Raw genomic sequence first — 22,070 nt, forward strand, 5'->3', positions numbered from 1 at the left:
ATCCTTCCTGTCCTATGAGAAAAGGAAGACAAAAGGCAGAAGATTCTGGAAATAAACTGCTGGCTAGGTATGTGGAGTAAGGTATACAGTTTGGGCTTTTTTGGAACATTGGTCAATCTTATATGAGGAGAAGGGAATGTACAGTTTGGATGGCCTTTGTCTCAGTAGAAGGGGAACCAATCCTCTACGGGACAGGAGAATATTAAACTAACAACAAAAGGGCAGGGTGAAAAGAGGGAACAAAGAAGACTTATTTGACACAAAATCAAGAAAAAAAATCAAAATGTCACCTGAGTTAATGGGTCAGATGAAAATGGAGCCAAGTTTATTGCTGGGTAGATGAGAAATGGAGAAGTCCACAATGTTTTCACCTCACCAGTAAAGAAAGGGGGAGTTGAGCCTTGTGACTGGGTGTACCCTAGGGGATGGAAGGCTGACTAAGCCAATCGGAAGAGGTTGAGAAGGGGACAGCCCTACCTAAGGGTGAGGGGGATTTCCTGTCTCTCCCTGCCTGAGGGAGCATGAATGATCTGACTGTCTCTCCTTGCCTGAGAGTTTGACTATTTTCTCTTGAAAGGAGTTTGCCAAAGCACTCTGGAAGAGAGCACATTGACTTAGAAAACACTGAGGGGGGTCCCTACATTGTGGGGAGCTTTTCCATTGTGAGTAAAAATCTATTGTTCTGCAAAGAGGTTAGTCCCCTGGGCAAATCGGCACTCTCATCACCTTGCCACACTTAATCACTTCAGGTCTGCAACAACGCTTCAAGGTACATGGGAACCTCCACATCTTAGAGCCCACTAGTTGGAATAAACTGGACATGTGAATCCAAGAAAATCTATCCTGGCGGTGTTACTTCCTGGTTGTATCCTGTTACTGATGTACCCACTCCAAATCAATCTTGCCCTTTCCTTTCTGTGCTTCCTTTATATTTAGCCTTGTAAATAATCTGTACCTTGATTGTCAGTTCATCCATTACAGAGGTGCCAGAAGACTGTATGTAAAGTTATAAGGCTAGCCATAGGGATAAGTACTGGTTTGGGGACAGTTGAAACCAAATAGGGAAGTAAGGTAGGGTTCGGAATGTAAACAGGTGAAGGCACCACATGTCAGTGGTTAAGAACCCAGGCTGTTGAAACCCACAGTGGCCAGTGCTGAATGACACTGGGTAAAGGCTCCTGTTGATGATTAGCTGTGACGCATAAAACCCTCTGACACAAAGGCATCAATGGATTTGAAGGGAAGAAATTATCTGATTGCCTATTTACATGAATCCTAGGATTGTAGCAAGTAAATGAGAGAAAATCCAATTGTTCATTTATGAACATAAATTTGACCTCGTTACTATTACTGAAACCTGGTGGAATGTTTTGCATGACTAGAATGTTAAAATCACTGGCTATGACCTATTTAGGAAGGTTCAAACAGTTAAAAGGGGATAGGGAGTGGCACTCTATGTCCAATATGGTATTATATATTTCCAAGTCACTGAGAGTTTCAAAGCTTATGGTTTAATGTGATAACACATAAAACACATGATGGGGTACTAGTTGGTATATATCACAGATAACCAAATCACATTGGAGAACAGGATGACTGGATCATTGCATGCGCACACACACACACACACAATGCATAGGGGAAAAGCTGCACTATCATGGGGGAATTCAGTGTGAATGACATATGCTGGAGGTCTCATGCTGCCAGTACTAAAATGTCCTTAGAATTTTTTTAAAATATATAGATGACAACTCCCTAACTCAAAAACTATTGCATCGATCCAGCATAGAGGAATTCTATATCAGACCTCATCATGAAAGATAAAAAGGAATTCATCTCTGAACTAAAAATTAGCAGTTGCTTATGTGCAAATGATCATGACTTGATTACATTTGGTCTTTACAAACAAAGTGAGGTCCAAACCAGTATATATGTATTTTAAAAGGGCTAATTTCATAAAGTTAAAAACAATTATGAGCTAAATAGCCTGGGAAAAAGAATTTAAACAGAAAAATGTGAAGTATATGTGAAAGTATAATTTCTTAGTCTGATGCTATTTAACATTTTTATCTATGGATTGGAAAAAAATCAAAAAATCATTACTTATAAAGTTTGCAGATGGCACTAAAATTATGGAGGATGTAAATAAAGAAAAAGACAGGTCCCTGGTTGATAGCTTAACAAGCTGAACATACCTAAACAATATGCAATTGAATTCACCTAAATGTAAGGTCATACATCTAGGAACAGATAATGTACTCTATGCATACAGGATGGGGGACATTTCTCATGGGAAGAGTGATTCTGAAAAAAGACTTGGGGGTCCTGGTGGGTGCATAATCAGCTGAACATGAGCTCCCACTGCAATGCTGTGGCTCAAAGAGCTAATGTAATATTTAGATTGATAAACAGAGGAATGTCTAGTAGGAGGAGGGAGATATATTTAGCACTGGTGTGATTGCTACTGGAATACTGTGTCCAGTTATGGTGTACATATTTGAAGAAGGATGTTGATAAATTGGAAAGGGTTTAGAGAAGAAGAAGAATTAATTACAAGAATTAATAAAGGATTGGAAGGCATGCCTTACAGTAAGAGACTCTAGGACCTGAATCTGTTTAGTTTATCAAAGAGAAGGTTAAGGGATGACTTGATCACAGTCTGTAAGTACTTATCTGGGAAACAAAAATTTAAATTGAACAAAGAAAAATATAACAAGAACTAAACGAAATGAAGAAATGCTCTAGTTCAAGAAAAGCCATTGCACTTGAAACAGGAACTAATACTGTTAAATCACATGGCCTGTGCTATGCAGTAAGTCAGACTAGACAATCACAATGCTCCCTACTGGTTTTAAAATCTATGAAACTTTAAAAACTCCTCAAAAGTATTTGGGAGTCTAACTTTCAATGAAATCAATTGGAGTTATGTGCCTATGTACCGTTGAGGATCTGGGCCTAAACAGCCAATCCATAAAATGGTGATAATTGCCTTTCCCTACTTCACATGTTATTATGAGAATAAATGCATTAATGATTGTGAGGCACTCACATATTAGTTTGATTGGCAGTTTCTCTAGCAAATCTTAGACACTAACATGTATGTTTAGGAAAGATCTTTCCTTGCATTTTCACATTTTAAGACCTATCAAACATATACACAAGTGCCCATAAGTCCATATTTTAGTCCCTCTTAAAGACTGAGTTCTGCCATACTGCTTACAATAAATCTAATTAGCTCATACTAAAATTTCTTGTTCCATTTCCCTATGAGCTCCTTAGAAAAGAATTATCTCTTCTTGAAAGTGTAGAAAGCATGAAGCACTTGATTAGCATGGCGATAAAGAAACATTAAAATAAATTAATAGTTATGAATTGAATGAGTGTAGAAACAGTGTAAGTGAGAGGAGAATCAGGCCCACAGACATCAAAGGGCCTGTCACATTCTTCACATTGTCACATGGAATATTCATTGTGTAACCTCCCACTAAAGTCAATGAGAGTCAGAAACATAGGAATTGCCACACTGGATCAGACCCATGGTCCATTTAATCCAGTATCTTGTCTCTGACAGCAACCAGCACAAGAAGCTTGAGAGGAAGATATAAGACACACCACAGTAGGCCGATGTAGGAATGTCTCATTCTCAGCATTTGTACTTAGTGATTGGTTAAACCATGAAGCACAAGGCTTTATTTGCCCTTAAATATTCTTTTGTAGAACTAGCTATTATAATGATAGATATTTTCATCATTCATATAAAAGACTTTTTGAATCTTGTTAAGTACTTGGCTTCAATGACATCCTGTGGCAAGGAGTTCTATGGTCTAATTTTGCACTGTTGGGTGAAAAAAGTATTTCCTTTTCTCAGTTTTGAATTTGCTACATATAAATTTCATTGAATGTTCTCCCGGTGGTGTTCCAAGACAGGAAGTACAGCTGCTCCCAATCTATTTTCTCTATAACATAAGTACAGCTGAGTGAAAACTGGAATTAACATTCCACAAGAAGTTTCAATCTTTTAACATTTTTTTTTTGTCCCAACTGGGACAAAGCTGCATTTTCAACATTTTTCACAGGATGAAATGTTAAAAAAAAAAAATTGTGTTTGAAAATGGCAAAATATTTAGTTTGGGCATTTTCAATCAATATATTTCAGTATTTCTGAATGTGAATATTTTGTTTCAGTTTTTTTTTGTTTGTTTGTTTCAGTTTGTTGAACTGCCCCAAATGCTTTGTTTTGGAGTCAATTCAACATTAAACTTCATTTTCCTATTGTGGTGCATTGTCTCATGGGAACTGTAGGTCCCAGATATCATGCCCCCACTCTCCTTTATGGGCCACGCTCAATGACCAGAATACATCTCTCATGATGAATCTGAAGCCATGTGATTACTACATAGCCAGAGGGGAAGCTGCTTTGCATCATGGTAGATATAGTCAAGCCAAGTATCCCAACCCAAAGAGAGAATGAGGGCCTAAAGTACAACTCTCATTAGGCAATATGCCACTATAGGGAAATGTAGTTTCATGTTAAAGTGACTCAACATGAAATATTTTGGGTCAGTTCAACAAACCAAAATATTTTGATTCAGAGACCTGTCATTGAAAATATTTTGTTTTGGTTTTCTTGATGGAAAATTGAAAAAAAAAAATTGGAAAAATTTCTATTTTGAAGAAACTGCATTTTCCACAGAAAATCATTCAGATGGAAAATTCATAACCAGCTCTAAGTAGTTAAAGTTCTGTACAGCACTGAAAATGTCTGGTCTTTCACCAAACAAGCTTTTACTGAAATACAGACAGAAGTCCTGTATTTTTCCAGGGAATATGTATAGCATAGACTGCAACCTTTTCACACTGCCCTGCCAATGTACCACAACCTGATTGAAAAAGGATTGGCAGGTAGAGGTTTCTAAGTCTCTGCGGCTATTCTCAGTTTCTTTGTTTAGATGCAAATAAGGATGCTAATTAATGTCCCCCTGAGGGTAAATTTGTAGAGCCATTAGGATATAGAGTGAAACCACACACTCATTTCAGGTAGGTGACTGAACAGCCAACAGTAAGGATATCAAGAAGAAAAAAATTGGATTATTTCATCATTATGTTAGGCTGAAGATGAACTAGGGACCTTAAGATGAAATATTTCATGTTATCCCAAGCTATTCAGTCTTCCATAAATATACTCTGTGAGTTTCCTAGAAAAGTTCTAAAGTGATATGAAGTTTTGTATATCAGTGAACTTAGTATTAGAATAATAGAATCATAGGACTAGAAGGACCTCAAGAGGTCTTCTAGTCCAGTTCCCTGCACTCAAGGCAGGACTAAGTATTATCTAGACCATCCCTGACAAGTGTTTGTCTAACCTGCTCTTAAAAATCTCCTATGATGGAGATTCCACAACCTCCCTAGGCAATTTATTCTATGGCTTATCTATCTCATCAGGAAGTTTTTTCCTAATATTCTTATTAAACCTCCCTGGCTGCAATTTAAGCCCACTGCTTCTTGTCTGCATAACTGATTGTTCCTTCCTAAGTGGAGTACTTTGCATTTGTCCTTATTGAATGTCTTCCTATTTACTTCAGACCATTTCTCCAGTTTGTCCAGATCATTTTGAATTTTAATCCAATGCTCTAAAGCACTTGCAACACCTCCCAGCTTGGTATCGTCCATAAACTTTATAAGTATACTCTCTATGCCATTATCGAAATCATTGATGAAGATATTGAACAGAACCAGAATCAGACCTGATATCTGTATTGTATAACATTACATTAAAAATGGTGTCTAAGTCCACAGTGGCACCAGTGCAGGTAAAAAAGCACTTAGCAAAATCCACCTTTGTATATGAGAAACATCACAATTAAAATAAACATTGAAAATTAAGGCAACTTGATGTTAATAGGGTGATAACAGGATATAAAACATTTCAATTCTTGGTTACTGCTTCAGCACCAGTTCAGAATAGCACAATACAGCATTGCTGAGAAAGCCTACAAAAAAGCACAAACTAGAGATGAGTATGGTACAAACCCTTAAATGGAAAAAAGTAGAATGAATAAATGATTTGTCAATCTGTAAATGTACAGGATAGAGATCACCAACTAATTTCACAGAAACAATAAGAGCCAATAGCTGGAAACAACATGTATTATTATTATTATTACTTATGTCAAGGTTCCTCCCCCACTCTGAACTCTAGGGTACAGATGTGGGGACCTGCATGAAAACTTCCTAAGCTTACTTTTACCAGCTTAGGTTAAAACTTCCCCAAGGTACAAATTAATTTTATCCTTTGTCCTTGGAATATCCACTGCCACCAACAAACTCTAACTGGGTTTACTGGGAAACTTAGTTTGGACACGTCTTTCCCCCCAAAATCCTCCCAACCCTTGCACCCCACTTCCTGGGAAAGGTTTGGTAAAAATCCTCACCAATTTACATAGGTGACCACAGACCCAAACCCTTGGATCTGAGAACAATGAAAAAGCACTCAGTTTTCTTACAAGAAGACTGTTAATAGAAATAGAAGTAAATAGAAGTAAAGGAATCACCTCTGTAAAATCAGGATGGTAGATACCTTACAGGGTAATTAGATTCAAAACATAGAGAATCCCTCTAGGCAAAACCTTAAGTTACAAAAAAGACACACAGACAGAAATAGTCATTCTATTCAGCACAGTTCTTTTCTCAGCCACTTAAAGAAATCATAATCTAACACATATCTAGCTAGATTACTTACTAAAAGTTCTAAGACTCCATTCCTGTTCTATCTCCAGCAAAAGCAGCGTACCGACAGACCCAGACCCTTCGTTTCTCTCCCTCCTCCCAGCTTTTGAAAGTATCTTGTCTTCTCATTGGTCATTTTGGTCAGGTGCCAGCGAGGTTACCTTTGGCTTCTTAACCCTTTACAGGTGAGAGGATTTTTCCTCTGGCCAGGAGGGATTTTAAAGGGGTTTACCCTTCCCTTTATATTTATGACAACTTACTATTACCAACAATTATAAATAATAATTTGTATCAGTCATGATTTAGGACTAGTGTGCTAAACACTCTAGAAACACATATCAAGGTGTTTGACTTGGTACTACATGACATTTTGATTATAAAAGCAAGGATAATATAAAATAAACATGGCACACACTAAATGGATAGGTTTCAAAATTGCCTAGGGAGGTTGTGGAATTGTATAAGGGTGATCATCATCAGTTGGTGTTGGTCCTGCTTTGAGGAGGGGATTGGACTAGATGACCTCTTGAGGTCTCTTCCAACCCTAATATTCTATGATTCTATGATCATCAAGCAGGTGTGTTTCCAGTGGAGTCCTGCAGGGCCAGGGTTGTTGGCCCTATGCCATTTAACATTTTTATCCATGACCTGGAAGAAAATGTAAAAGCTTCACTGAAGAAGTTTGCAGAGGACAAAGAAGTTGGAGGAGTGGTAAATAATAAAGAGGACAAGTCACTGATTTAGTTTGATCTGGATTGCTTGGTAAACTACTGTAAGGAAACAAACAGCTACATGTAAATCTATACATACTGACAGGCTGGGGACTGCAACCCAAGGAAGTAGTAACTCTCAAAAATATTTGGGGGTCATGGTGGATAATCAGCTTAACATGAGCTTTCAGTGTGATCCTGTAGCCAAAAGAGCTAGTGCAATCTTGGGAGGGGAATTTAGAGGAGGTGTAGAAAGGTTATTTTATCTCTATATTTGGCACTGGTGAGGCCATTGCTAGAATACTGTGTCCTGTTCTGATGCCCACAGTTCAAGAAGGATGTAGATACATTGGAAAGGGATTCAAAGAAGAGCCTTGATAATGATTAAAGGATTTTTTTTAAAAAGTATGCCTTATAGTGAAAAACTCAAAGAGCTCAATCTATTTATCTTAACAATGAGAAGATTAAGGGGTGACTAGATCTACAAGTATCTACATAGGGAACATATATTTAGTTATGGGCTCTTCAATATAGCAGAGAAAGGTATAACATGATGCAAAGGCTGGAAGTTGAAACTAGACAAATTCAGACTTGAAATAAGTATACTTTTTTAATGTTGAGAGTAATTAATTGCTGAAACAATTTACCAAGGGTTGTGATGGATTCTCCATCATGGACAATTTTTAAATTAAGTTTGGATATTTTTCTAAAAGGTATGCTATAGAAATTATTTTGGGGAAGTTCTATGGATTGTGTTATATAGAAGATTATACCAGATGGTCCCTTCTGGCCTTGGAATCCATCAACAAAAAGATGGTCCCTGTCCCAGGGGTCTGCCAATCTAAGAATAACACAACAGACAATAGATGGATACAACAAACAGTATAAGGGGAACACAAGGAAACAGTGAGATAATCCATGTCATTAGAGCTTGACAGCTGTTGCTGTTAATTTGAAAATAATAAATGGTCTCTGTCTAGTATAACACCCAGTGGACATCTATACAGAATACAAAATCATCTGTTCCATAATACACATATAGAAATTTGTGGGATCTCATACACTAATGTGTAGTAATTATTGGCAAAGGCTGAGTGTTTTGACCTCTAGGATTTAAAAAAAGTCTCTGAATCTGTTAACTTTATACAAAAGTTGAACACTATCAGATATAATACATACCATTACAAGATGGCAATACTCTGTTCCATGCTGGTTTTCCATCAACACCAATCACACATATTATAGTTGAAGGATCAATAATCTTATATCCAGAATCACACTGATAAGTAATAGTCGACCCAAGTTTGAAGTCTGTTCCAATTCTAGTCCCGTTCATTATGCTTCCAGGGTCAAAACAAGCTTCCCGTGGTTTTTCTGTTAAAATGGATTATAAATAAACAACAGTGATCTCAATACAATATACGTACTAAAATACGTATTTAACAATTTTCAGTTTTAAAATTAGATTAATGTTTCCATCTTGTAATTAGAATACATTTTTCTTACTGTTAAATATTGCTAGGAGGTCATTGATGCTTGCCTAAGCTTATCTGTCTGGACAAGAAAATTACACCTACATCATTTAGTAAGATATTAAGAAAATCTGCAAGCCACAGCCTTAAACTCCATAAAGATGAGCATCAGGCACCACCAAAGTAATTGATTTAATGTACTTTCCCGACAAACTCTCTCTCTCTCTCACACACACACACACATGCATCATACATCATTTGAAAGCTTAATATGTCTACTTTATAATGAAGTATGATGGGGAAGTGTTAAGTGGTGCTATTACCATAGAAACGGGGATAAACAATGACACCAGCAACAAGTTAAAATGACCACTGAAATATTTGCATTTGTTTCTCTTAGTTTAATGAGTATGTATTATTTCAAGATATACAAATTGATTTTTTGGTAAACTCAAAGCATATGTTGAACACACTGGATTTGTTGCCAGCCATCATTTGTATTACAGCCATGCTATCTCTGATGTACACTGTGGTTTCTTTATCACATGCTCTTAGTTCATGGTTTCTTTTAGCTTAAGCTTCCAGCTGATGCCCTAATTCAGCTTTGTCTGTTCTTCCCATTGTTCCATCAGCATGGAAGAGGGTCATAGGCACAGGTCCTATTATGTGACTAAGAACAGCTGCAATTGAAACCATCATCTCTAAATCTTGCTAAGGACAGGGCTTGCAGAAAACAAATTGTGGACTGACAGTTGCTGTGATTGGCCCTTCCTTGCAAGATTTAAATTTGGTCTTCTTGATCATGTCAGCAAATGTTTTGATGCCAGATTTCTTGACTGGGCTGAAGATGCTATATGTCCCATCAGAATCAAGTTCATCTCTTACAAATCTCTCCATTTGTTCTTCTCTAGCGTGTTCTATTTTCAGCAGATTCTTGTACATCTGGTGTTACTTGCAGTCCAGTAAATATGTTGATAAGCACATCTGGATGTGATTCAGGGTCAAATGGATTTGTCATATTATTGATGACATGATTGGAAAGAGTTGTAACATGCTCTTCAGACCTCTTCAGTGCAGAGGCAAGATCTTGTTCATGGACTTTGTCTTCATTACTTGTTAGATCACTTCTTTTTTCTGAGTGTTTTTTATATTCATAATATGAAGCTGTATACTGTCATCTCTAGCACTAATCTTGACCTATTCATAAGTATCCCTGAATTAAAAAGTTGTTTTCTAGAATATTTCAAAGGCTAGTACTGCATGCATAGGCAATTATAAATAAAAAACCTTTTGCCAGGCAGGCTAGATGCTATATTGCTTATACAAAAGCTTACAAATGGAGAAGCATTACATTAGGAATTCACATACATTTATATCTATCGACTATGCAGTAAAAACTATGGGCACGTTACCTACTGCTACTGGTGCGCAATCTTCAGTGAGAGACTCACCTGGTCAGTAAATTCCAGTTGAAAATATAGAAAACAATTACCATCACTTGTGAGATACTTTGACAATTAAAAAAATGCAATGTGAAAACATTTCATGTTAATATATTGCAAAATGTTAATATTTGCCATTTCTGTCACATGCTAAACAGCTTAAACACTTATGGGGGAAAAAAATTTCCCACACAAAACCAGTAAAAATCTTTTAATATATTGTTGTTTGGTAGCTTTGGCCAATGAACACCACATTCAGGTGTTGAAATTAACTTAAATAGTAAAAACCATAATCATAATCATGTTGCAGTGTTTCTGGAACTGTGCAGAAAATTACACTATACCATTGTTTCGCCTCTCCTATATCTTATGTCACCACTTCACAGCTCCACATCATACATCCTCTAAAATTGCATAAAATATGCTTTCAAATGATATATTATGTTGGTCTGTATGGAGTTGGTATATTAAATTGCAAAAATATGGCCCTTTTTGGAAATTGCTGTACAACTAATATTTTCCCTGTTCTTTGGTGATCAAATGGACTACAGAGTAGCTGTGTGAGTTCAACACAGTCACACAGAACAGAAGAACATGGTAATTTACAGGATCCTCAGTTTTACATCAACCTTTTTACTAAAGATCACAGACTATTCAGTGATTTCCCAATAGTCAATACAGAAAGATAACAAACTATAACAGAACAGCATAAATTTAGAACCACCTTCAATTTGGTTATCTTCAGATGTAAAGGAAACTAATAGTAGTCTGAATGAAATGATAACAAAATTAAAAAGTAAATAGTTATAGTAGTAATAAGGTATTAAATTTGACAATACCATAGGACTACCAAAGTATACGCTGGGCAACTCATTGCCAGAGCAGCTACTTTTTTGTATGAAAGGGTTGCATATTCTTGTAAAAACAACGAGGAGTCCTTGTGGCACCTTAGAGACTAACAAATTTATTTGGGCATAAGCTTTCGTGGGCAATAACCCACTTCATCAGATGCATGGAGTGAAAAATATGGTAAACAGGTATAAATATACAGCACATGAAAAGATGGGAGTTGCCTTACCAAGTTGGGGGTCAGTGCTAAACAGTTGTCAACTGTTGGGAATGGGCCACATCCACCCTAACTGAATTGGCCTCATTAGCACTGACCCTAACTGATACAGACTAACACGGCTACCCCTCTGAAACCTGTATTGCTCTAAGATAGTTGGCTAACTTCACAAGGGAGATTTAGATGTTACAATGCCTAACTTTAATGTACCCCTCCACTGGAATTCCCCTACTGGAATTCAGAACCTAGAGTTTGGCACCCAAGTTCCTCATGTATTGTATAGGGAAAGTTAGGTATTTAAGAAAGAGATTCAAAGAAGCCAACACACTGATCAGGAAGCCACCTAAGTTATCCAGTAGGAAATACCAAAGAGAGGAGTGTGGCCTACCCCCATTGTGCCTCCTTCCACTTGGCATTCACAGCCATGAACCCTCTTCTGGAGTTAGGCATTTAAGGCACATCAGCCCTTCTTCACAAAGAAAAGGATGACAAAATAGTGGTGATGCTAACCACACACACACACACACACCCTTATGGAAGGGAATTTAGGCACCCGCAGGTTAGGTGGAAGCTGAGCGCTGGCTTTATGAATGCTAGTGAAGGTTAAATGTTGAATTTAGGCACCTAAAGGAGTAGTTAGGCACCTAAATCACCCATGTGAATCTAGCTTAGTACAAATACTACAAAATGACTTGCATGAAATCCTGGGTCCACTGAAGTCAATGGGAGTTTTGTCATTTTCTTCAGTGGGGCCAGGATTTTACCCACTATATTTAAGACATTAAGAGCTAATGAAAACTAGCAAAATAATAAATAAATAAACAAACAAGCAAGCAAGCAGGACACTGAATTTCATAGGAGTCCACAGCCACGAAATCCCCCAGGTATTGGACAGATTATCAGCTACTATGCTGGAACAAATTGTTAACCAATCTAACATACTAATGTGTCAAGTTTAAATAATTCTTTAAGGATTAATAGGCAATATTAGTTCTGATGTTTAATTCATTGATTGATTAATAATTTGCATTATTAAGATATGACCTTATTTCAAGAATGTGGTTGAGATGTTTTTTAAATAGCATAATTTTATGGTTAGAAGGCATTTTGCAGTTAATTAAATGGAAGCACTGTATTAGATACATATTACAGTGGATAAAAATGTTATACTTTTTCTGTTATAATAAGGTATGACAACTTTTTGGCAGGCAGCGTAATTACATTAATGGAGGTGCAAATATTATACAACATGGTTATCTTTTACTGTATTTTCTTTCTGTTGTTTTTCTGAATATTATAATACTCTGCAAAATCTGCTTGTTTATGAAGTAAGGTCTACCCTGGGCTGAATAACTTCAAGATGAATAGCAGAAATGTTTATAGAAAATATACACTAAGGCCTTTGGTTTTGGAATGTATTGCTACAGTATATGGTTATTACCAAGTTAACAGGACATGCACTCCAGTGATTAATTATTATTATACACACATTTTCAGGTAGTTTAGATTTAACAATTTACCTTTCAGCTGTTTGATAGCCCATTTTTCTTTGTTTATTTGTATTTAATATTTCAAGAACATTTTGTTATTTGATATGTATATGTTTATAATATAAAACCTATTATATATGATATAATTATATAACTTAGTTGTGCATTTCTCACACACACACACACACACAAGTAGAGAAGGAAGAGGGGAAGTTGGGAATTTTTATGTCATTTCCTTTGTGCAACCTTTCCCTCCTTACTATTCAGCAATACTATTCCTTACTATTTCCTACATAAAATAAATATTTGTGTTTCAAATTCAGTTCAGAAGAGATAGGCCAGGATTCCTTGTACAAACAATGTAAACACAAATATATCACAGTTATTCTGGGGACAGGAGTCTAGCTGGCCTGAAGGGGAAAAGGTGAAGAAAGAAGATAGTTAATAAATGAGAATCAGGGTTTAAGTGGGTTGACAATTCATGTTCTTTTGGTTTTGCTTGTTTCTCATTTTCTTTTATTTCACACAGAGTATGGAGTTTTTCTTCAATTGACTGGAGTGGGAAGCTGAGGCAGTATCTTTGAGGCTGAAAGCTTGAAAATTCTGAGCACAGATGCCAATTTAAGCAGAGAAATAGCTGCTCATTTGAGAAGAAAATGTTGCATATTCACAGGATGGTTATTGAGAAATAACCAAAAAGTGATTATATAAATCCTTGTACTCTGGCTAATAATGACTGCCAGCCAAATTACAAGGATTCACATACTCCATGGTTATTCTGAAATAGCCATACAATGTATACGTACACCATGCTGCAAATCACCCACAACCAAAGTGTAGAGAAAAAAAATGCATTGGAATGTATCAGTAAATGTACAACATTCCTGTATTCTAATTGGGTGAGACAATTCCATTTCAGTAGAATACTTTCTAAATAACATTGGCTATTTTTTTTTATTTGCACCATTTCCCCTTCCTTTTAGAAAATGAGAGTGTGCAGGGATGTCAAAATAAAAGGAGAAAAATTGCCTTTTTATGTACCTCATCATTTGCAAAGGCTTTTTTTAAACATAAATTGAAACAAAAAATTATAAACTTATAATAATAACTTATAATAAAATTATAAAATTATAAACTTGTATCTTTGAATGAATCAAATATTATTTAAAATAGCATTTTCTACATTGTTTTTACACTGAACATTTTCACAGGGCTGATATAAAGTGATATACCACCAACATAAGACTATCATCAACTAATTACACAACACCAATATGTTAAAAGATAAAAGAGTACAAAAAACATTATTTATTATGTATAGCTTAACTTTTAAATATATTTATATGCATTCACACAACAATTACAAACATATGAAAAATAAGTGTATTATGTGTATAAATATAATTTTAATTAATCCTAATTTGAGACACTTTCCTTCTGTGTGTTGACACATATTATGTTAACAACAGTACCTTTGTATTCAATGGCGAATCCTGACATGCCAACAGAAGCATCACTGCGAAATGCTAGAAATAGACTATTGGCACTGCTCTCTATTCTTTCAGGTGCCTGGGAGCCTTGAAAACTGCCAATTAGAGGACTGTTAGAATCTTCCCCTTCATAAATATGTAGAAAATCATAACTGGGCTCCATATTGAAACTGAAATAAAGGAAAAGAGAATGACATTGTCTCTATTTTTTGAGAAATTATTTACTACTTTAATGCTGTGGCTGCCTTTTCTTTTTTAAAAAAACATGTTTTCATCTGCAGAAATAAAGGAGTCTTTAAAGTATATCCCACAATCCAAATACAACATGCCTTGTAAACATTAATTGATCAATGTCTAATTTAAACCAAACTGCCCTGATGTGAAGAGCTCCCAACACTGTAACTTATTTTTGTTGGTACACACTTAGATTAAACTGTAGCATTTACTGTAGTTTAGAACATTAACTGTAAAATTTTAGAATTTAATTTAGGGAGAGTTTCTTAGTGAATACCACACTAGACTGAAACCTGGGAGACCTAGGTTCTATGCCCAGTTCTGCTGGGTGACTTTGGGAAAGTCACTTCTCCTCTGTGCCTCAGTTTCACCATCTATAACATGGGCAAATGTTATTGATCTCCTTTGTAAAGTGCTTTGTGATCTATGAACTCTATGTAAGAGCTAGGTATTTTTATTATTGAATTATAATCAATGCATTATTGATATGTGTATTGTAAGGTCTAAAATGTATTACAGGAAGGGGAACAACACATATTTATATCGTTGTACAAATCAATTAGATTCAATGAAGGCAGTACAGCAGAAGGGGATCCTTAAGAGAGACTTTAACATGGACTAGGCAGTGGCCTTGAGATCAATTCAGGGAGGCTATATGGATGAAGGCACAAAGATGATAATGTGAGAACCTTATAAAGAGATGGACAGAACCTGAAAAATTGCTGCAGTGGAGAAGGTCCAAGAGCTACATGAAGCTCAACAATGAAAGACAAGTAGGCAGGGGGGTTGTGGGTTTTGCTTTCTTTTCTTCCTAATCACCTTCTGGATACAAAGCCATAAATAAATATTTTGTTGTCTCTGTTATAAGTATTGCAGTTGAATTTTCTTCTTTTTTTTCTTCTCTGATTATGATTATTGTTATTATTTAGGGAGTGCTATTACTCTACATAGGGACCTTTCCAAGACATATAAGAAGACAGTGGACTGGGTCCTCGGCTATGACTAAGAAGTGAACAGCACAGGCTCTTGTAAGGGCTTGTTACCTGGTGGACCAATGTGCACAAGAAAGCACATTTTCATTTCTAAAGCACATCAACATGTTGTGTACTAACTGGCCCACATAGCTCTGCTGCTGCACAATAATGCACACTGGGGAACTTTTACTTCACATCAACAGAGTCTACATGGGCCAGTTAGTACACCACATGGTGTTCTTTAGAATTAAAACTCACCTAGTGCACACTGCCACACTGTGTACACAAGACTTCGGTTATTTCACCTGCCAATTGCCTCAAGAAGATGAAATGGTAGACAAGAATGTCTTAGGCCTTGTCTTCACTGTGGAAACAAAGGTGTTTTCTTAATTTATAACTAACTCAAGTTAAATTCCTAATGAAAATAAGGCTGTTTGCAGTTTTCACACAAGATCGCAGGTCAAATTAAAATTAAAAAGGCTGCCCCATAGTAAAAAATACACCTTTTTTCATAGTGAAGAAAAAGCATCAATATTGAGGTATCCTGGCCTTGTCTCCTATACTAGCAATAGGGATGCAAGTGGCAAGAGAGTCTCTAGGCTAGTTGAACACCAATGGATAATACTTCTTATAGTGGGATGATCTCCCTAAGGCTGGGTATTACCAGCTTTACTGCCAGATTGCCCCAGTGGCAAAACACAATGGAGGGCTTAGTCCAAGGTCTTTGCCCTCAGTCTAACTCCAATACATTACACAAATCAATGTTTAATACAAGGAAGTTGGACTGTCCATGAGAGTAACATACAGTAAGACATCTGCATGAAAGAATTTGGTTCCAAGGAAGGATCTAGGGAAGTCGGGTGGCAGCTGACATCGGCAAAGTGGGAATCTATTCCAAGTGTAGTGGTGAAGCATAAAAAAGCATGAAGTCAATAAAGACCTCTTCAAATTTTTTGGTCTTTTTTATCAATCCAACTATAGTGCATGTCAAAGAGATCTACATATTTAACACCTTATAACATTTTAGTTGAAAAACAATTGCACATGTGCAGTAATCATTTTAACAAAACATGAAACAGAAATAGCCAAAAACTGTTGAAGATTCCTTGTTCTTATACCTAGGCATTTTCACCAGCCCATTCAGTTTTTGTTTTTGCAGAATACAGCATTATCAGACATATAAATGTGGCTTTTACTCAAGATTTGCTTTTCCAACACATCCCAAGAAGGACAAATATGTTCGTACCAAAGGCTCTCATGTTAAAATACTCTTTATACCATTCCTTTCTTGTACCAAACTCCTCCCTTGTTGTCACCCTTGCAACATACAGAGAGAACTTCCCACAAAGCTGAAACTATTGTATGTTAGTCACCCAGCCTACAGAACATCTTGGGACAGATGTTGCCCACTCTTCAACTGGGGAACTCTTGTGGAAATCAATGGGAATTCTGTTCATAGAAAAAAATGTATGATACAGCAAGTTATCTTTTCATCTGAATAAAAACAATGTATCTGCCCTATGGAATGTTTGAATTGACCTTAGGAATGTGATTACTACGGTTGCTTCTACTAGGTAATCAATGCTGTATTCCTCCCATAAATATGAGTGGATGGAATGAAATGTCAGTGCCAAAGCAATTGATATGTAAAGAACAATTGTTAAAAACAGCAACACTAAAATGTAATCAGAGAACATTTGTTATTGTTAAATATATTAAGGGGATTAAAGTAAATGAGAAGAGATGTAATCATCCAGAAGCATAAAGGCATTTAAATATTTTAAAATGAATAAGCCTCAATTCAGTTCAATGAAATTTTTCAAATGAGCACAGGGAGGAGCCTCTGCAAGGATTTTATATCTGGTAGAACACACTAGTAATACAAACTATGACCAATTGTGAAAAAGGTAGATGTCTTCATGTATAAAAGCTCACTACTTCAGACATGCAGACTATGTGATACTAAACTAGCCCACAGCATAACAGGCAACTACCGCATTCTGCACCCTGGCCTGCAAGACCCAACTCCCGCTGACGTCAATGGGAGCTGAGCATTCTCAGCACTTTATCAGTGCTCCAGAATTGCAAACAATGAAATCCAATAAATGCAAGAGTGACTCCTTCGTTTAAAAAGATCCTTCCAGACAAACTTAAAGTTGAGTCTAAACATATTAGATTGGAACTACATCTACTAGATGTTACACAATAAGAATACATTTTCAGAATAATCATCTTTGCTTATTAAGTGACCATTATTACATAAAGTTAAAGTATTTCTCTGAAGGGTTAATTCAATTTGATAACTTAGTGAACCCTACCTTCACAGTTCTTGCAAATGATTCATATTTTCATGATAATACACTATTTAATATTAGCCTGAAGACTTCACCAGACATTAGATGATATACAGATGAATTAGGTATCACACAGTGCGGACATTGCATTAATATGACAATGAAATACATGTATTTCAAACACTCTGGAAGTATTATTCCCCATTAATATAGAGCTATCCCACTCAAATGGTCAATGGTGTGACATATGATACAAATTAAATGTTTTTTTTAAAGCATTATACCCCACACATCACATATGTTTTTTTGCTGCTTACACATTGGGCACCAAAAAAATGCTATAAAGCTAAATATTTTGTTTCTTTCATATTATTCTGAAGCAATTAGGTATTAGATACATGCTGTAGGGCTTAGGAAATGTAATTGGGAATTCTATGTAGTGATCAATTATATAATTTTTAATTTAAAAACCTGGTACACAAAGGTGTTTTTCTAGAAATAGTACCTTTTGAATATCAAGGCAATGACAAAGTCAGGGTTTACTTTTATTCTCCAGTCACATTCCTTCCCAGGAGGATATGGCTGTGGGTAGTTAGGTGATAAAATAACACCTGCTGGACCTGTCAGGTTTCCTCCACATGCAGCTGTCAATACAAAAAGGAAAAAGAAAGCAGTTACATGTTAAACTAAAAATCACAGACAAACTGTTCAAATAAGAATGATTTGGCTTTTTTTAAAAAAAAAGTCAGAATAGTTTTTCCATTCCCAACAAATGATCTCTTTGCAGTCCCAACAACAAACACATCCTGTGTTACACATATTTTCTCCAATTTAATTCAAAAAGAAAGTTTTCCTAAAATCTGAAAATTCAATAGAAATCTAAGTAATAAGGTCTTTGGATTTGCTTAGTGATTTAATTCCAGCTGCACTAACAAAGTATTTATCATTCACCTGACAAACTTCACTGTCAGAAGTGGGAGGGCCCAATAGTAATTGATGCTTAATGATGCTATTTACCTTTGGCCATAGAAGAAATATAAAATACTTTGATCCAATTAATAAAGGTGTTACCCAATTCACAGATCCAGGCACTTGGGCAAAAACAAACAAACAAACAAAGAAAACCACACAGCTAACTCAAACCAAAATTCTGAAGTTAGGTGCCTAAATCAGAATTTAAATATGTGAGCAATAAGTGCGGTTTGCAGAGGTGCAGAGCTCCTACCATTGTGACTGAAGTAAGTATTAGTAATCAGCCAAGCTGTGTTTAAAAAACAAATTAACAGCATGGTTCCTTTTATAGGTAATTATTTTAGTAAATATACACAAATCTTCAATGTCTTCTGATGACTTAGCTTGAGATAAAACACATGAGCATACTCAGGAAAGGTATAAAGTATAAATGCAGCATAAAATGTTAAACAAATGTGAATAGTGGTCTGACCGTGTACAGAACGTTAATAAGTATAGCTATTAAATCTCAGCCATCCACAATATAGTGGAATAAGAACTATATGAGAATTTTAAAAGCTGTATATCATGGCTTTATAGAACTCTGAGGATTCCAATACTGCCGTATATATGACAGTAAAGATTATTTTAAACGGAAAACCCCCTCAAGGTCACCCTGACGAAAATGGAATATTAAGTATGTGCATATCATTTCACTACAAGTTACTCTCTCAGCAGATTAATTAAAATTTAGATTTTTAAAACAGGCTGTAAAGAGATACAAATTGAAGTATGTTAATTGGACAAAGCACTGGGTTTTATTACAATTGAATTAATACCCTAGAAAATTTGATCTTCATAATCCAGAACTCTATAAGTTTTGTCCTATCTCTAAACTCTTTATTTAGGGGTGGACCCAAATCTCAGGGAATTATTACTTGATGATTCATGGATTAAAAATTGTTTCATTTGCTGTAACCATCAGATGTCCAAACTTGTCCTTATGCAGTGCTGCATTGCACAAATGGGAACTTTGAAAGACATTTTGCAGTGCATGTAATGCTCTAAATCTGCTACCTGTATGGAATTGGGAAATGGATGGGGACTTTGTCTTACATACTTCCTATTACTTCTGAGAGAGCTAGTAATACTAGCCAGGAACTATACTTGCATTCAGGGGAAGTATAAGGAATGCAACTGTGCTGTAATCAGCCTCTGCAGAAGGGGCCTAAAGGAAAGAGGGAAGAAAGGCTTGTACACAACCTAGTGGTCAACTGTGAGGGGAACAAACACTATCTGACCCTAAAGGGTTATTAAATAAAGTGTCCAACCTATCTCAGAGCAATTTGGCGACCGTAAAGGTCCAGTCAAGAAGGAAAATTATTAAAGTTTGCAGCTGATGACCCAAGGGAGCTGTTCAAGCCATCTGGGTTCTGGCACTCTCTAATGCTACATGGAGTATGCAGCATACGTGTTAATTAGATGACAAGAACCCTACCTAGCAGCAAAACAGTGATGTCCCTATAACAGTGATGTCCCTATAACATACCTCAGTAAGACTTCCAGGCCCCAGCCTTTTCATGCACTAACCAGAGCCCCATGGAAGTGACATTCCATATATGTAGGGTGGAAGGTATCAAGAATAGTGAAAGGCAGGAAACTTTATTCCTTCCAGACAATTCCACAAATGGACATGCAAAAGAACTTTTATTTACATTCTTTGGGCAGCAGTGGCAGTCTGACCTTCCCTCTGTATGTACATATGTATCTATCTTAAAATTTTCTGAGAAGATAAAACTTAATGCATGCAAACAAATTACTGCATAGAGAGTCATACTCATGAGAGAATCAGTTTGTTGGTTTTATCCAAAATGAAGAAAAACAATCTTCAGTTTAACCACGGACTTTTGCTTTTTTAATTCAAGTCAAATGTTTCTCGTACAGAGTTTTGTATTAAGGTAAGATCAGTTTCTTACATGGCCCCTGATTCTCACCTGACTAGGGTTTAAAAATGACAAATTTGATAGTATAAAGTATAAACAGTATAAACAGTAATATGATACTTGATACTTTTTACTTATTTGGTACCTTTCACCTTAGAGTCCGAAATATCTATAGTATATAGGTATATATTAGTGTCTCTGTTTTATTGAGACAGGGAAACTGTAGCACAGAGAAATCAAGTGACTTAGCCAAGGTCACACAGTAAAGTAGTGGCAAAGTCATAAGTAGCACCCAGCTGCTTTGACTCCAAGTCCCCTGCGTTAACTATCTGACCATGCTGTCTTGCACTTAATAAACAATTTCTTGAAGCTTGTCACCTTCACTGTAAACAAATTTTCAAAAATAGACTATGCTGGAAAAATCTATAATAGCATTCATCTTGAGAATCAGACTGTCAGTATTTGTAAGTACTGAAAGACTGAGTTTTCTAAAAAAGCACTACTTTCACATCACCATGGTAGGGTCACTGGTTGGACAATTTAAAAACTGGAATATGATCTGCATTAGCTTCAAGTCCAACGCTAACATTTGATCTCAATACCTATGCATGTCGGAGGATCGGGTTGCCAAAAGAATCGGTTATTCAACTGCACACAAGTAATTTTGGCCTGTCCTTGGAGCTGATACCCTGGGTCACACTGAAAGGTGGTGGTATCCCCAGGCTCTCTGCTGTCTCCATATCTGGTACCATTCTGTGGAGTCCCAGGATCATTACATGTTGATGCAACTGATGCTATAAGAAAACAATGAAATTAACATATTTAAGATATATGTACTATATTTTAATAAATACACAGTGCAACATTTTACAGGAGCATCTAATCAGAGACAATATTATTTGCTTATCTGTTATCATGGAAGGTAGTTTGTTTCTACAAAATTTTCTCACTGAGATGCATTATGCTTATGTTGGCTTCTGGCCAGTTTCTTCAGGTGAAAAACATGGCCTGATAGGGAATAAACTAAGGCTCTTCATTTTCTGTCCAGTTAATCCATCAAACAAGCTAACAATTCCCTTTTCTTCAGCTATCAATACGTATTTAAGTGATATGACAATTTGTGTATGACAAATGTCAGAATGTAAATAACATCCTTTTACTCTTTGAGTGCCTAACAGCCTGGGAAGGGAATGTGCATGGGAACTCAAACCAAAAAACCACCATGTGCAACCTTGGGGTTTGCATTACAGAGGTATGTAAAACCTTCTTAGAGGATAC

General features: G+C 36.2%; 1 protein-coding gene across 1 annotated transcript in view; it reads right to left on the reverse strand.

Annotated features, from left to right (window-relative positions):
- CSMD1 (CUB and Sushi multiple domains 1) overlaps positions 1 to 22,070 on the reverse strand; it is a 1,692,034-nt gene that overhangs the window by 328,487 nt on the left and 1,341,477 nt on the right. Inside the window, exons 27-30 of the mRNA XM_077812120.1 lie at positions 21,395 to 21,586; positions 18,404 to 18,542; positions 14,379 to 14,566; positions 8,616 to 8,810 (exon numbers count right to left, since the gene is read on the reverse strand). Of these exons, the coding sequence (XP_077668246.1) occupies positions 8,616 to 8,810; positions 14,379 to 14,566; positions 18,404 to 18,542; positions 21,395 to 21,586 (714 nt within the window). The remainder of the gene's footprint in view (positions 1 to 8,615; positions 8,811 to 14,378; positions 14,567 to 18,403; positions 18,543 to 21,394; positions 21,587 to 22,070) is intronic.

Source organism: Eretmochelys imbricata, chromosome 3 (assembly GCF_965152235.1).
Source record: "Eretmochelys imbricata isolate rEreImb1 chromosome 3, rEreImb1.hap1, whole genome shotgun sequence".
In the NCBI taxonomy this organism is placed as follows: domain Eukaryota; kingdom Metazoa; phylum Chordata; order Testudines; family Cheloniidae; genus Eretmochelys; species Eretmochelys imbricata.